Source organism: Oncorhynchus nerka, linkage group LG12 (genome assembly GCF_034236695.1).
Source record: "Oncorhynchus nerka isolate Pitt River linkage group LG12, Oner_Uvic_2.0, whole genome shotgun sequence".
In the NCBI taxonomy this organism is placed as follows: domain Eukaryota; kingdom Metazoa; phylum Chordata; class Actinopteri; order Salmoniformes; family Salmonidae; genus Oncorhynchus; species Oncorhynchus nerka.
In genome coordinates this window covers 8,701,628-8,718,395 of record NC_088407.1, presented here as the reverse complement: position 1 = coordinate 8,718,395, position 16,768 = coordinate 8,701,628, and the positions used below count along the sequence as shown (strand labels likewise).

General features: G+C 31.7%; 1 protein-coding gene across 1 annotated transcript in view; it reads right to left on the bottom strand.

The window, feature by feature from the left end:
• dysf (dysferlin, limb girdle muscular dystrophy 2B (autosomal recessive)) overlaps positions 1 to 16,768 on the bottom strand; it is a 322,514-nt gene that overhangs the window by 236,188 nt on the left and 69,558 nt on the right. The window contains exons 8-11 of the mRNA XM_065026004.1: positions 16,745 to 16,768; positions 16,537 to 16,599; positions 15,580 to 15,630; positions 15,428 to 15,458 (exon numbers count right to left, since the gene is read on the bottom strand). The exon at positions 16,745 to 16,768 is cut by the window's right edge and continues 105 nt beyond it. Of these exons, the coding sequence (XP_064882076.1) occupies positions 15,428 to 15,458; positions 15,580 to 15,630; positions 16,537 to 16,599; positions 16,745 to 16,768 (169 nt within the window). The remainder of the gene's footprint in view (positions 1 to 15,427; positions 15,459 to 15,579; positions 15,631 to 16,536; positions 16,600 to 16,744) is intronic.

Sequence of the window (16,768 nt, the reverse complement as noted above, 5' to 3'; positions counted from 1 at the left end):
GATTAGAGTAACAACCAACATGATAACATGAGATTAGAGTAACAACCAACATGAGATTAGAGTAATAACCAACATGATAACATGAGATTAGAGTAACAACCAACATGATAACATGAGATTAGAGTAACAACCAACATGATAACATGAGATTAGAGTAACAACCAACATGATAACATGAGATTAGAGTAACAACCAACATGATAACATGAGATTAGAGTAACAACCAACATGATAACATGAGATTAGAGTAACAACCAACATGATAAAATGAGATTACAGTAACAACAACATGAGATTAGAGTAACAACCAACATGATAACATGAGATTAGAGTAACAAGCAACATGATAACATGAGATTAGAGTAACAACCAACATGGTAACATGAGATTAGAGTAACAACAACATGAAATTAGAGTAACAACCAACATGATAACATGAGATTAGAGTAACAACCAACATGATAACATGAGATTAGAGTAACAACAACATGATAACATGAGAATAGAGTAATAACCAACATGATAACATGAGATTAATAACCAACATGATAACGTGAGATTAGAGTAATAACCAACATGATAACATGAGATTAGAGTAACAACCAACATGATAACATGAGATTAGAGTAACAACCAACATGATAACATGAGATAAGAGTAACAACCAACATGATAACATGAGATTAGAGTAACAACCAACATGATAACATGAGATTACAGTAACAACAACATGAGATTAGAGTAATAACCAACATGCTAACATGAGATTAGAGTAACAACCAACATGATAACATGAGATTAGAGTAACAACCAACATGATAACATGAGATTACAGTAACAACCAACATGATAACATGAGATTAGAGTAACAACCAACATGATAACATGAGATTACAGTAACAACAACATGAGATTACAGTAACAACCAACATGATAACATGAGATTAGAGTAACAACCAACATGATAACATGAGATTACAGTAACAACCAACATGATAACATGAGATTAGAGTAACAACCAACATGATAACATGAGATTAGAGTAACAACCAACATGATAACATGAGATTAGAGTAACAACCAACATGATAACATGAGATTACAGTAACAACAACATGAGATTAGAGTAATAACCAACATGATAACATGAGATTAGAGTAACAACCAACATGATAACATGAGATTAGATTAACAACCAACATGATAACATGAGATTAGAGTAACAACCAACATGATAACATGAGATTAGAGTAACAACCAACATGATAACATGAGATTAGAGTAACAACCAACATGATAACATGAGATTACAGTAACAACAACATGAGATTAGAGTAACAACCAACATGATAACATTAGATTAGAATAACAACCAACATGATAACATGAGATTAGAGTAATAACCAACATGATAACATGAGATTACAGTAACAACAACATGAGATTAGAGTAACAACCAACATGATAACATGAGATTAGAGTAATAACCAACATGATAACATTATATTAGAATAATAACCAACATGATAACATGAGATTAGAGTAACAACCAACATGATAACATGAGATTAGAGTAACAACCAACATGATAACATGAGATTACAGTAACAACAACATGAGATTAGAGTAACAACCAACATGATAACATGAGATTAGAATAACAACCAACATGATAACATGAGATTAGAGTAATAACCAACATGATAACATTAGATTAGAGTAACAACCAACATGATAACATGAGATTAGAGTAACAACCAACATGATAACATGAGATTAGAGTAACAACCAACATGATAACATGAGATTACAGTAACAACAACATGAGATTAGAGTAACAACCATCATGATAACATGAGATTAGAGTAACAACCAACATGATAACATGAGATTAGAGTAACAACCAACATGATAACATGAGATTAGAGTAACAACCAACATGAGATTAGAGTAATAACCAACATGATAACATGAGATTAGAGTAACAACCAACATGATAACATGAGATTAGAGTAACAACCAACATGATAACATGAGATTAGAGTAACAACCAACATGATAACATGAGATTAGAGTAACAACCAACATGATAACATGAGATTAGAGTAACAACCAACATGATAACATGAGATTAGAGTAACAACCAACATGATAAAATGAGATTACAGTAACAACAACATGAGATTAGAGTAACAACCAACATGATAACATGAGATTAGAGTAACAAGCAACATGATAACATGAGATTAGAGTAACAACCAACATGGTAACATGAGATTAGAGTAACAACAACATGAAATTAGAGTAACAACCAACATGATAACATGAGATTAGAGTAACAACCAACATGATAACATGAGATTAGAGTAACAACAACATGATAACATGAGAATAGAGTAATAACCAACATGATAACATGAGATTAATAACCAACATGATAACGTGAGATTAGAGTAATAACCAACATGATAACATGAGATTAGAGTAACAACCAACATGATAACATGAGATTAGAGTAACAACCAACATGATAACATGAGATAAGAGTAACAACCAACATGATAACATGAGATTAGAGTAACAACCAACATGATAACATGAGATTACAGTAACAACAACATGAGATTAGAGTAATAACCAACATGCTAACATGAGATTAGAGTAACAACCAACATGATAACATGAGATTAGAGTAACAACCAACATGATAACATGAGATTAGAGTAACAACCAACATGATAACATGAGATTACAGTAACAACATGAGATTAGAGTAACAACCAACATGATAACATGAGATTAGAGTAACAACCAACATGATAACATGAGATTAGAGTAACAACAACATGATAACATGAGATTAGAGTAATAACCAACATGATAACATGAGATTAATAACCAACATGATAACGTGAGATTAGAGTAATAACCAACATGATAACATGAGATTAGAGTAACAAGCAACATGATAACATGATATTAGAGTAATAACCAACATGATAACATGAGATTAGAGTAATAACCAACATGATTATGTGAGATTAGAGTAACAACCAACATGATAACATGAGATTAGAGTAACAACCAACATGATAACATGAGATTAGAGTAACAACCAACATGAGATTAGAGTAATAACCAACATGATAACATGAGATTAGAGTAACAACCAACATGATAACATGATATTAGAGTAACAACCAACATGATAACATGATATTAGAGTAATAACCAACATGATAACATGAGATTAGAATAATAACCAACATGATTATGTGAGATTAGAGTAACAACCAACATGATAACATGAGATTAGAGTAACAACCAACATGATAACATGAGATTAGAGTAACAACCAACATGATAACATGAGATTAGAGTAACAACCAACATGATAACATGAGATTAGAGTAACAACCAACATGATAACATGAGATTACAGTAACAACAACATGAGATTAGAGTAATAACCAACATGATAACATGAGATTAGAGTAACAACCAACATGATAACATGAGATTAGAGTAACAACCAACATGATAACATGAGATTAGAGTAACAACCAACATGATAACATGAGATTAGAGTAACAACCAACATGATAACATGAGATTACAGTAACAACAACATGAGATTAGAGTAACAACCAACATGATAACATGAGATTAGAATAACAACCAACATGATAACATGAGATTAGAGAAACAACCAACATGATAACATGAGATTAGAGTAACAACCAACATGGTACCATGAGATTAGAGTAACAACAACATGAAATTAGAGTAACAACCAACATGCTAACATGAGATTAGAGTAACAACCAACATGATAACATGAGATTAGAGTAACAACAACATGATAACATGAGATTAGAGTAATAACCAACATGATAACATGAGATTAATAACCAACATGATAACGTGAGATTAGAGTAATAACCAACATGATAACATGAGATTAGAGTAACAAGCAACATGATAACATGATATTAGAGTAATAACCAACATGATAACATGAGATTAGAGTAACAACCAACATGATAACATGAAATTAGAGTAACAAGCAACATGATAACATGATATTAGAGTAATAACCAACATGATAACATGAGATTAGAGTAACAACCAACATGATAACATGAGATTAGAGTAACAACCAACATGATAACATGAGATTAGAGTAACAACCAACATGATAACATGAGATTAGAGTAAGAACCAACATGATAACATGAGATTAGAGTAACAACCAACATGATAACATGAGATTACAGTAACAACAACATGAGATTAGAGTAACAACCAACATGATAACATGAGATTAGAGTAACAACCAACATGATAACATGAGATTAGAGTAACAACCAACATGATAACATGAGATTAGAGTAACAACCAACATGATAACATGAGATTAGAGTAACAACCAACATGATAACATGAGATTAGAGTAACAACCAACATGATAACATGAGATTACAGTAACAACAACATGAGATTAGAGTAACAACCAACATGATAACATGAGATTAGAATAACAACCAACATGATAACATGAGATTAGAGTAACAACAACATGATAACATGAGATTAGAGTAATAACCAACATGATAACATGAGATTAATAACCAACATGATAACGTGAGATTAGAGTAATAACCAACATGATAACATGAGATTAGAGTAACAAGCAACATGATAACATGATATTAGAGTAATAACCAACATGATAACATGAGATTAGAGTAATAACCAACATGATTATGTGAGATTAGAGTAACAACCAACATGATAACATGAGATTAGAGTAACAACCAACATGATAACATGAGATTAGAGTAACAACCAACATGAGATTAGAGTAATAACCAACATGATAACATGAGATTAGAGTAACAACCAACATGATAACATGATATTAGAGTAACAACCAACATGATAACATGATATTAGAGTAATAACCAACATGATAACATGAGATTAGAATAATAACCAACATGATTATGTGAGATTAGAGTAACAACCAACATGATAACATGAGATTAGAGTAACAACCAACATGATAACATGAGATTAGAGTAACAACCAACATGATAACATGAGATTAGAGTAACAACCAACATGATAACATGAGATTAGAGTAACAACCAACATGATAACATGAGATTACAGTAACAACAACATGAGATTAGAGTAATAACCAACATGATAACATGAGATTAGAGTAACAACCAACATGATAACATGAGATTAGAGTAACAACCAACATGATAACATGAGATTAGAGTAACAACCAACATGATAACATGAGATTAGAGTAACAACCAACATGATAACATGAGATTACAGTAACAACAACATGAGATTAGAGTAACAACCAACATGATAACATGAGATTAGAATAACAACCAACATGATAACATGAGATTAGAGGAAACAACCAACATGATAACATGAGATTAGAGTAACAACCAACATGGTACCATGAGATTAGAGTAACAACAACATGAAATTAGAGTAACAACCAACATGCTAACATGAGATTAGAGTAACAACCAACATGATAACATGAGATTAGAGTAACAACAACATGATAACATGAGATTAGAGTAATAACCAACATGATAACATGAGATTAATAACCAACATGATAACGTGAGATTAGAGTAATAACCAACATGATAACATGAGATTAGAGTAACAAGCAACATGATAACATGATATTAGAGTAATAACCAACATGATAACATGAGATTAGAGTAACAACCAACATGATAACATGAAATTAGAGTAACAAGCAACATGATAACATGATATTAGAGTAATAACCAACATGATAACATGAGATTAGAGTAACAACCAACATGATAACATGAGATTAGAGTAACAACCAACATGATAACATGAGATTAGAGTAACAACCAACATGATAACATGAGATTAGAGTAACAACCAACATGATAACATGAGATTAGAGTAAGAACCAACATGATAACATGAGATTAGAGTAACAACCAACATGATAACATGAGATTACAGTAACAACAACATGAGATTAGAGTAACAACCAACATGATAACATGAGATTAGAGTAACAACCAACATGATAACATGAGATTAGAGTAACAACCAACATGATAACATGAGATTAGAGTAACAACCAACATGATAACATGAGATTAGAGTAACAACCAACATGATAACATGAGATTAGAGTAACAACCAACATGATAACATGAGATTAGAGTAACAACCAACATGATAACATGAGATTACAGTAACAACAACATGAGATTAGAGTAACAACCAACATGATAACATGAGATTAGAATAACAACCAACATGATAACATGAGATTAGAGTAATAACCAACATGATAACATGAGATTACAGTAACAACAACATGAGATTAGAGTAACAACCAACATGATAACATGATATTAGAGTAATAACCAACATGATAACATTATATTAGAATAATAACCAACATGATAACATGAGATTAGAGTAACAACCAACATGATAACATGAGATTAGAGTAACAACCAACATGATAACATGAGATTACAGTAACAACCAACATGATAACATGAGATTACAGTAACAACAACATGAGATTAGAGTAACAACCAACATGATAACATGAGATTAGAATAACAACCAACATGATAACATGAGATTAGAGTAATAACCAACATGATAACATTAGATTAGAGTAACAACCAACATGATAACATGAGATTAGAGTAACAACCAACATGATAACATGAGATTACAGTAACAACAACATGAGATTAGAGTAACAACCAACATGATAACATGAGATTAGAGTAACAACCAACATGATAACATGAGATTAGAGTAACAACCAACATGATAACATGAGATTAGAGTAACAACCAACATGAGATTAGAGTAATAACCAACATGATAACATGAGATTAGAGTAACAACCAACATGATAACATGAGATTAGAGTAACAACCAACATGATAACATGAGATTACAGTAACAACCAACATGATAACATGAGATTACAGTAACAACAACATGAGATTAGAGTAACAACCAACATGATAACATGAGATTAGAGTAACAACCAACATGATAACATGAGATTAGAGTAACAACCAACATGATAACATGAGATTACCGTAACAACAACATGAGATTAGAGTAACAACCAACATGATAACATGAGATTAGAATAACAACCAACATGATAACATGAGATTAGAGTAACAACAACATGATAACATGAGATTAGAGTAATAACCAACATGATAACATGAGATTAATAACCAACATGATAACGTGAGATTAGAGTAATAACCAACATGATAACATGAGATTAGAGTAACAAGCAACATGATAACACGATATTAGAGTAATAACCAACATGATAACATGAGATTAGAGTAACAACCAACATGATAACATGAAATTAGAGTAACAAGCAACATGATAACATGATATTAGAGTAATAACCAACATGATAACATGAGATTAGAGTAACAACCACCATGATAACATGAGATTAGAGTAACAACCAACATGATAACATGAGATTAGAGTAACAACCAACATGATAACATGAGATTAGAGTAACAACCAACATGATAACATGAGATTAGAGTAACAACCAACATGATAACATGAGATTAGAGTAAGAACCAACATGATAATATGAGATTAGAGTAACAACCAACATGCTAACATGAGATTACAGTAACAACAACATGAGATTAGAGTAACAACCAACATGATAACATGAGATTAGAGTAACAACCAACATGATAACATGAGATTAGAGTAACAACCAACATGATAACAAGAGATTAGAGTAACAACCAACATGATAACATGAGATTAGAGTAACAACCAACATGATAACATGAGATTACAGTAACAACAACATGAGATTAGAGTAACAACCAACATGATAACATGAGATTAGAATAACAACCAACATGATAACATGAGATTAGAGTAATAACCAACATGATAACATGAGATTAGAGTAATAACCAACATGATAACATTATATTAGAGTAATAACCAACATGATAACATTATATTAGAATAATAACCAACATGATAACATGAGATTAGAGTAACAACCAACATGATAACATGAGATTAGAGTAACAACCAACATGATAACATGAGATTAGAGTAATAACCAACATGATTATGTGAGATTAGAGTAACAACCAACATGATAACATGAGATTAGAGTAACAACCAACATGATAACATGAGATTAGAGTAACAACCAACATGAGATTAGAGTAATAACCAACATGATAACATGAGATTAGAGTAACAACCAACATGATAACATGATATTAGAGTAACAACCAACATGATAACATGATATTAGAGTAATAACCAACATGATAACATGAGATTAGAATAATAACCAACATGATTATGTGAGATTAGAGTAACAACCAACATGATAACATGAGATTAGAGTAACAACCAACATGATAACATGAGATTAGAGTAACAACCAACATGATAACATGAGATTAGAGTAACAACCAACATGATAACATGAGATTAGAGTAACAACCAACATGATAACATGAGATTACAGTAACAACAACATGAGATTAGAGTAATAACCAACATGATAACATGAGATTAGAGTAACAACCAACATGATAACATGAGATTAGAGTAACAACCAACATGATAACATGAGATTAGAGTAACAACCAACATGATAACATGAGATTAGAGTAACAACCAACATGATAACATGAGATTAGAGTAACAACCAACATGATAACATGAGATTACAGTAACAACAACATGAGATTAGAGTAATAACCAACATGATAACATGAGATTAGAGTAACAACCAACATGATAACATGAGATTAGAGTAACAACCAACATGATAACATGAGATTACAGTAACAACAACATGAGATTAGAGTAACAACCAACATGATAACATGAGATTAGAATAACAACCAACATGATAACATGAGATTAGAGAAACAACCAACATGATAACATGAGATTAGAGTAACAACCAACATGGTACCATGAGATTAGAGTAACAACAACATGAAATTAGAGTAACAACCAACATGCTAACATGAGATTAGAGTAACAACCAACATGATAACATGAGATTAGAGTAACAACAACATGATAACATGAGATTAGAGTAATAACCAACATGATAACATGAGATTAATAACCAACATGATAACGTGAGATTAGAGTAATAACCAACATGATAACATGAGATTAGAGTAACAAGCAACATGATAACATGATATTAGAGTAATAACCAACATGATAACATGAGATTAGAGTAACAACCAACATGATAACATGAAATTAGAGTAACAAGCAACATGATAACATGATATTAGAGTAATAACCAACATGATAACATGAGATTAGAGTAACAACCAACATGATAACATGAGATTAGAGTAACAACCAACATGATAACATGAGATTAGAGTAATAACCAACATGATAACATTATATTAGAGTAATAACCAACATGATAACATTATATTAGAATAATAACCAACATGATAACATGAGATTAGAGTAACAACCAACATGATAACATGAGATTAGAGTAACAACCAACATGATAACATGAGATTAGAGTAATAACCAACATGATTATGTGAGATTAGAGTAACAACCAACATGATAACATGAGATTAGAGTAACAACCAACATGATAACATGAGATTAGAGTAACAACCAACATGAGATTAGAGTAATAACCAACATGATAACATGAGATTAGAGTAACAACCAACATGATAACATGATATTAGAGTAACAACCAACATGATAACATGATATTAGAGTAATAACCAACATGATAACATGAGATTAGAATAATAACCAACATGATTATGTGAGATTAGAGTAACAACCAACATGATAACATGAGATTAGAGTAACAACCAACATGATAACATGAGATTAGAGTAACAACCAACATGATAACATGAGATTAGAGTAACAACCAACATGATAACATGAGATTAGAGTAACAACCAACATGATAACATGAGATTACAGTAACAACAACATGAGATTAGAGTAATAACCAACATGATAACATGAGATTAGAGTAACAACCAACATGATAACATGAGATTAGAGTAACAACCAACATGATAACATGAGATTAGAGTAACAACCAACATGATAACATGAGATTAGAGTAACAACCAACATGATAACATGAGATTACAGTAACAACAACATGAGATTAGAGTAACAACCAACATGATAACATGAGATTAGAATAACAACCAACATGATAACATGAGATTAGAGAAACAACCAACATGATAACATGAGATTAGAGTAACAACCAACATGGTACCATGAGATTAGAGTAACAACAACATGAAATTAGAGTAACAACCAACATGCTAACATGAGATTAGAGTAACAACCAACATGATAACATGAGATTAGAGTAACAACAACATGATAACATGAGATTAGAGTAATAACCAACATGATAACATGAGATTAATAACCAACATGATAACGTGAGATTAGAGTAATAACCAACATGATAACATGAGATTAGAGTAACAAGCAACATGATAACATGATATTAGAGTAATAACCAACATGATAACATGAGATTAGAGTAACAACCAACATGATAACATGAAATTAGAGTAACAAGCAACATGATAACATGATATTAGAGTAATAACCAACATGATAACATGAGATTAGAGTAACAACCAACATGATAACATGAGATTAGAGTAACAACCAACATGATAACATGAGATTAGAGTAACAACCAACATGATAACATGAGATTAGAGTAAGAACCAACATGATAACATGAGATTAGAGTAACAACCAACATGATAACATGAGATTACAGTAACAACAACATGAGATTAGAGTAACAACCAACATGATAACATGAGATTAGAGTAACAACCAACATGATAACATGAGATTAGAGTAACAACCAACATGATAACATGAGATTAGAGTAACAACCAACATGATAACATGAGATTAGAGTAACAACCAACATGATAACATGAGATTAGAGTAACAACCAACATGATAACATGAGATTAGAGTAACAACCAACATGATAACATGAGATTACAGTAACAACAACATGAGATTAGAGTAACAACCAACATGATAACATGAGATTAGAATAACAACCAACATGATAACATGAGATTAGAGTAACAACAACATGATAACATGAGATTAGAGTAATAACCAACATGATAACATGAGATTAATAACCAACATGATAACGTGAGATTAGAGTAATAACCAACATGATAACATGAGATTAGAGTAACAAGCAACATGATAACATGATATTAGAGTAATAACCAACATGATAACATGAGATTAGAGTAATAACCAACATGATTATGTGAGATTAGAGTAACAACCAACATGATAACATGAGATTAGAGTAACAACCAACATGATAACATGAGATTAGAGTAACAACCAACATGAGATTAGAGTAATAACCAACATGATAACATGAGATTAGAGTAACAACCAACATGATAACATGATATTAGAGTAACAACCAACATGATAACATGATATTAGAGTAATAACCAACATGATAACATGAGATTAGAATAATAACCAACATGATTATGTGAGATTAGAGTAACAACCAACATGATAACATGAGATTAGAGTAACAACCAACATGATAACATGAGATTAGAGTAACAACCAACATGATAACATGAGATTAGAGTAACAACCAACATGATAACATGAGATTAGAGTAACAACCAACATGATAACATGAGATTACAGTAACAACAACATGAGATTAGAGTAATAACCAACATGATAACATGAGATTAGAGTAACAACCAACATGATAACATGAGATTAGAGTAACAACCAACATGATAACATGAGATTAGAGTAACAACCAACATGATAACATGAGATTAGAGTAACAACCAACATGATAACATGAGATTACAGTAACAACAACATGAGATTAGAGTAACAACCAACATGATAACATGAGATTAGAATAACAACCAACATGATAACATGAGATTAGAGAAACAACCAACATGATAACATGAGATTAGAGTAACAACCAACATGGTACCATGAGATTAGAGTAACAACAACATGAAATTAGAGTAACAACCAACATGCTAACATGAGATTAGAGTAACAACCAACATGATAACATGAGATTAGAGTAACAACAACATGATAACATGAGATTAGAGTAACAACCAACATGATAACATGAGATTAGAGTAACAACCAACATGATAACATGAGATTAGAGTAACAACCAACATGATAACATGAGATTAGAGTAAGAACCAACATGATAACATGAGATTAGAGTAACAACCAACATGATAACATGAGATTACAGTAACAACAACATGAGATTAGAGTAACAACCAACATGATAACATGAGATTAGAGTAACAACCAACATGATAACATGAGATTAGAGTAACAACCAACATGATAACATGAGATTAGAGTAACAACCAACATGATAACATGAGATTAGAGTAACAACCAACATGATAACATGAGATTAGAGTAACAACCAACATGATAACATGAGATTAGAGTAACAACCAACATGATAACATGAGATTACAGTAACAACAACATGAGATTAGAGTAACAACCAACATGATAACATGAGATTAGAATAACAACCAACATGATAACATGAGATTAGAGTAATAACCAACATGATAACATGAGATTACAGTAACAACAACATGAGATTAGAGTAACAACCAACATGATAACATGAGATTAGAGTAATAACCAACATGATAACATTATATTAGAATAATAACCAACATGATAACATGAGATTAGAGTAACAACCAACATGATAACATGAGATTAGAGTAACAACCAACATGATAACATGAGATTACAGTAACAACCAACATGATAACATGAGATTACAGTAACAACAACATGAGATTAGAGTAACAACCAACATGATAACATGAGATTAGAATAACAACCAACATGATAACATGAGATTAGAGTAATAACCAACATGATAACATTAGATTAGAGTAACAACCAACATGATAACATGAGATTAGAGTAACAACCAACATGATAACATGAGATTACAGTAACAACAACATGAGATTAGAGTAACAACCAACATGATAACATGAGATTAGAGTAACAACCAACATGATAACATGAGATTAGAGTAACAACCAACATGATAACATGAGATTAGAGTAACAACCAACATGAGATTAGAGTAATAACCAACATGATAACATGAGATTAGAGTAACAACCAACATGATAACATGAGATTAGAGTAACAACCAACATGATAACATGAGATTACAGTAACAACCAACATGATAACATGAGATTACAGTAACAACAACATGAGATTAGAGTAACAACCAACATGATAACATGAGATTAGAGTAACAACCAACATGATAACATGAGATTAGAGTAACAACCAACATGATAACATGAGATTACCGTAACAACAACATGAGATTAGAGTAACAACCAACATGATAACATGAGATTAGAATAACAACCAACATGATAACATGAGATTAGAGTAACAACAACATGATAACATGAGATTAGAGTAATAATCAACATGATAACATGAGATTAATAACCAACATGATAACGTGAGATTAGAGTAATAACCAACATGATAACATGAGATTAGAGTAACAAGCAACATGATAACATGATATTAGAGTAATAACCAACATGATAACATGAGATTAGAGTAACAACCAACATGATAACATGAAATTAGAGTAACAAGCAACATGATAACATGATATTAGAGTAATAACCAACATGATAACATGAGATTAGAGTAACAACCAACATGATAACATGAGATTAGAGTAACAACCAACATGATAACATGAGATTAGAGTAACAACCAACATGATAACATGAGATTAGAGTAACAACCAACATGATAACATGAGATTAGAGTAACAACCAACATGATAACATGAGATTAGAGTAAGAACCAACATGATAATATGAGATTAGAGTAACAACCAACATGATAACATGAGATTACAGTAACAACAACATGAGATTAGAGTAACAACCAACATGATAACATGAGATTAGAGTAACAACCAACATGATAACATGAGATTAGAGTAACAACCAACATGATAACAAGAGATTAGAGTAACAACCAACATGATAACATGAGATTAGAGTAACAACCAACATGATAACATGAGATTACAGTAACAACAACATGAGATTAGAGTAACAACCAACATGATAACATGAGATTAGAATAACAACCAACATGATAACATGAGATTAGAGTAATAACCAACATGATAACATGAGATTACAGTAACAACAACATGAGATTAGAGTAACAACCAACATGATAACATGAGATTAGAGTAATAACCAACATGATAACATTATATTAGAATAATAACCAACATGATAACATGAGATTAGAGTAACAACCAACATGATAACATGAGATTAGAGTAACAACCAACATGATAACATGAGATTACAGTAACAACAACATGAGATTAGAGTAACAACCAACATGATAACATGAGATTAGAATAACAACCAACATGATAACATGAGATTAGAGTAATAACCAACATGATAACATTAGATTAGAATAATAACCAACATGATAACATGAGATTAGAGTAACAACCAACATGATAACATGAGATTACCGTAACAACAACATGAGATTAGAGTAACAACCAACATGATAACATGAGATTAGAATAACAACCAACATGATAACATGAGATTAGAGTAATAACGAACATGATAACATGAGATTAGAGTAATAACCAACATGATAACATGAGATTAGAATAATAACCAACATCAAATTACAGCCAGATCGTTTGCTTGTAAAACTGTGATGACAACAGGCAACAGACAAAGACAACATACATGATAATAACATGAGATTAAATAGTCAAAGCTGTCATCAAGGAAAAGGGTGGCTACTAAGAATCTAAAATATATTTTCATTTGTGTAACACTTTGTTGGTTACTACATGATTCCATATGTGTTATTTCATAGTTTTGATGTCTGCACTATTATTCAACAATGTAGAAAATAGTAAAATAAGGAAAAACCCTTCTCATTAGTAGGTGTGTCCAAACTTCTGACCGGTACTGTATATATTTAGTTTACCAAATACTGTTCGGTTTCCCATCAGAGCATTCGTGACTTTTTTTTAATACAGTACTATACATCTGGAGGAAACATAGCACTGGTGTGGAAATGCCTACACTTCCTTCATGCGGATTCTAGAATAGTCACATTAAAAATCTTTCCCCAAATGGATAGAAACCTAGTTTATAGATATGGCTTTACTCACTGCTCTCGTTGTAGACCGTGCCAACATCAAGCTGTAAAAGAAATCCAGAGAGAAATATATATCCAAACAGAAACACTCTGTCTTCCACATAAACAACACATAGAGAGATATGGCGAGTTTACAGAGGACGAGTAGAGAAGAAAATGTTTTACCTTGAATTCTCCTATCACCGAGTCAGTTCGCAGCGACATGGAGTTAAAAACCTGACAGAGAGAGAGAGAAAGAGAGAGAGAGTGATACTATACATTACTACTACTACTACTACTACTACTACTACTACTACTACTGTTACTACTACTACTACTACTACTACTGTTACTACTACTACTACTACTACTACTACTACTACTACTGTTACTACTACTACTACCACCACTACTGCTACTACTACTACTACTACCGCTACTGTTACTACTACTACTACTACTACTATTACTACTACTACTACTACTACTACTACTACTACTGTTACTACTACTACTACCACCACTACTGCTACTACTACTACTACTACTACTACCGCTACTGTTACTACTACTACTACTACTACTACCGCTACTGCTACTACTACTACCACTACTACCGCTACTACACTACTACTACTACTACCGCTACTGCTACTACTACTACTACTACCGCTACTGTTACTACTACTACTACTACTGCTACTGCTACTACTACTACTACTACTACTACCGCTACTGCTACTACTACTACTACTGCTACTACTACCGCTACTACACTACTACTACTACTACTACCGCTACTGTTACTACTACTACTGCTACTACTACTACTACTACTACTACTACTACTACCGCTACTGCTACTACTACTACCGCTACTGTTACTACTACTACTACTACTGCTACTGCTACTACTACTACTACTACCGCTACTACTACTACTACCACTACTGCTACTGCTACTACTACTACCACTACCGCTACTGTTACTACTACTACTACCACTACCGCTACTGTTACTACTACTACTACTACTACCGCTACTACACTACTACTACTACTACTACTACTACTACCGCTACTGTTACTACTACTACTGGTATACATATATGTTCAATGTAGTAGTGAATTATAATGACTTACAGTAATGAAGATGGGCTCATCGAAGAGGTCTGACGGACTCTCAAAGAAGTTCAGAAAGAAAGTCTGATAGAAATAAATAAATGAAATAGGTTTTAAGCTAAGTCACAACACAAATATTACCTAGCTTTACCTACAGTATGTTTATTAACTAGCTATAACAGCTTATAACTAGTTGTAACAATGTTATATCATGTTGTTATTTTTTCACCTCGTCAAACACTGGGTTGTTTCC